At 36.3% G+C, this 1,539-nt stretch overlaps 1 protein-coding gene across 1 annotated transcript; it reads left to right on the top strand.

The window, feature by feature from the left end:
- The first annotated feature begins 245 nt into the window (after positions 1-245).
- On the top strand, positions 246-803 carry LOC117102243. Its single transcript, XM_033242463.1, has one exon. It carries the CDS (start codon positions 246-248, stop codon positions 801-803), a length of 558 nt encoding a protein of 185 aa, XP_033098354.1.
- The last annotated feature ends 736 nt before the right edge of the window (positions 804-1,539 follow it).

The raw sequence follows: 1,539 nt of genomic DNA, 5'->3' as shown, positions 1-1,539 counted from the left end.
TAGGCAAAATAAGTGAAGATTGCACCATGCTTAAAATGTTAGCGCCACGCTGAAAAATTATGCATTAAGTATATTTTATTCAAAACGTTACAGCAATGAATATCAAACTATCGAAGTAGGCATTGTCGGTGAAGTATTAGCGCCATCTAAGGTGGTTTTGAATTAAACAGTTCGTTACACGAAATAGGTGTCGATTAATGTACTCATTTCACATGGTGTCAGAAAAGGGATAAATTGGAGCCAAGATGGACAAAATAGATCCACCAAAGGCCTTATCTCTTGAAGGAAACCCAGCGGAAAACTACAGATGGTTTATCCTAAGATTTAAGCTGTATATGAAGGCGACAGGGAAGGACAAAAAATCATTTCTCACCCTGATAGGTGATGATGGGCTCAGGGTATACAACATGTTTACGTGGGATCAGTCCGGAGAAGGCAATAAGCTCAAGAAAGTGGAAGAAAAGTTCAAGGAACACTGTTACACCTCGCAAGCTTTCAATAGATATCAGTTTTTTAAAAGACAACAAAAAGACGGAGAAACAATTAATCATTATGTCACTGCTCTAAAAACACTCGCTAAAGACTGTGAGTTTGAGAATTTATCTGAAAGTTTGATCAGAGACGCGCTAGTATTTGGAGTGCAAAGCTACGTGCTGTGTGACCAGATGTTAAGGGTCAAGGATCTAGATCTCAAACTAGCAATTGACACATGTAGAGCTGCTGAATCAAGTAAGTCTCTGTTGGCAAAAGTTAAAGGGGACGACTCAGAAAGTGATCCAGGGGCACTAGTTCATAAAATTTAAATAAAGAAGAAAACTTGACCTAGATACAATAACACTACAAGTTCAGCTGCTAGTACTAGTAGAAAGCATAATGGTAAATCATGTAGGAGATATGGATTAACACACAATCCCAAGCATTGTCCTGCATATGGTAAAACTTGTCACAAATGCAACAAAATGAATCATTATTCAAAACGTTGCAAAACCGAAATGGTGAACACAGTGGCAATGCATAGGCCTAATAGCGATGGAGCTAGCATACATGAAACACTGACAGAGAAACTGTTCATATCTTTAGTAGAAAATAACACAGAGCCAGACGACAAAGAAAATGATGATGATTGGTATGTGAAAGTAAAGGTAAATAAAAAACCTTTAAAATTAAAGATTGACAATGGTGCACAAGCAGACATAATCTCGCATGCTACTTTAATGAGTTTCAAATGTAATCTAAGGATTAGAGACAGCAAAATAAAATAAAATTATCTACATACAGCAGGGAAAACATTCCAGTGAAGGGTAAGTGTACTTTGAAAATTACACATAGAAGGCATTGTTATAAAGTAGATTTTGTTGTTGTGGAGAAAGGCCAAGACATAATTGGTTGTAAATCTGCTGTTCATTTGAATCTGAATCACCAAGAAAAATACCGTTCATGATGGAAGGCAAACTTAAGACGGAACTTGATATGAATTAATGTGGGAATTTGAATATTTTCATAACATGAATTACATTGTGTAAAACAGTATTTCTAGCA

Source organism: Anneissia japonica, unplaced genomic scaffold (genome assembly GCF_011630105.1).
Source record: "Anneissia japonica isolate Jap-2015-1 unplaced genomic scaffold, ASM1163010v1 scaffold55490_len1707_cov167, whole genome shotgun sequence".
Classification (NCBI taxonomy): Eukaryota; Metazoa; Echinodermata; class Crinoidea; order Comatulida; family Comatulidae; genus Anneissia; species Anneissia japonica.
This window is presented reverse-complemented; position numbering and strand designations above follow the sequence as displayed.

Coding starts and splice junctions, on each gene's coding strand:
- LOC117102243 (XM_033242463.1), top strand. CDS start 246: ATGGACAAAATAGATCCACCAAAGGCCTTATCTCTTGAAGGAAACCCA.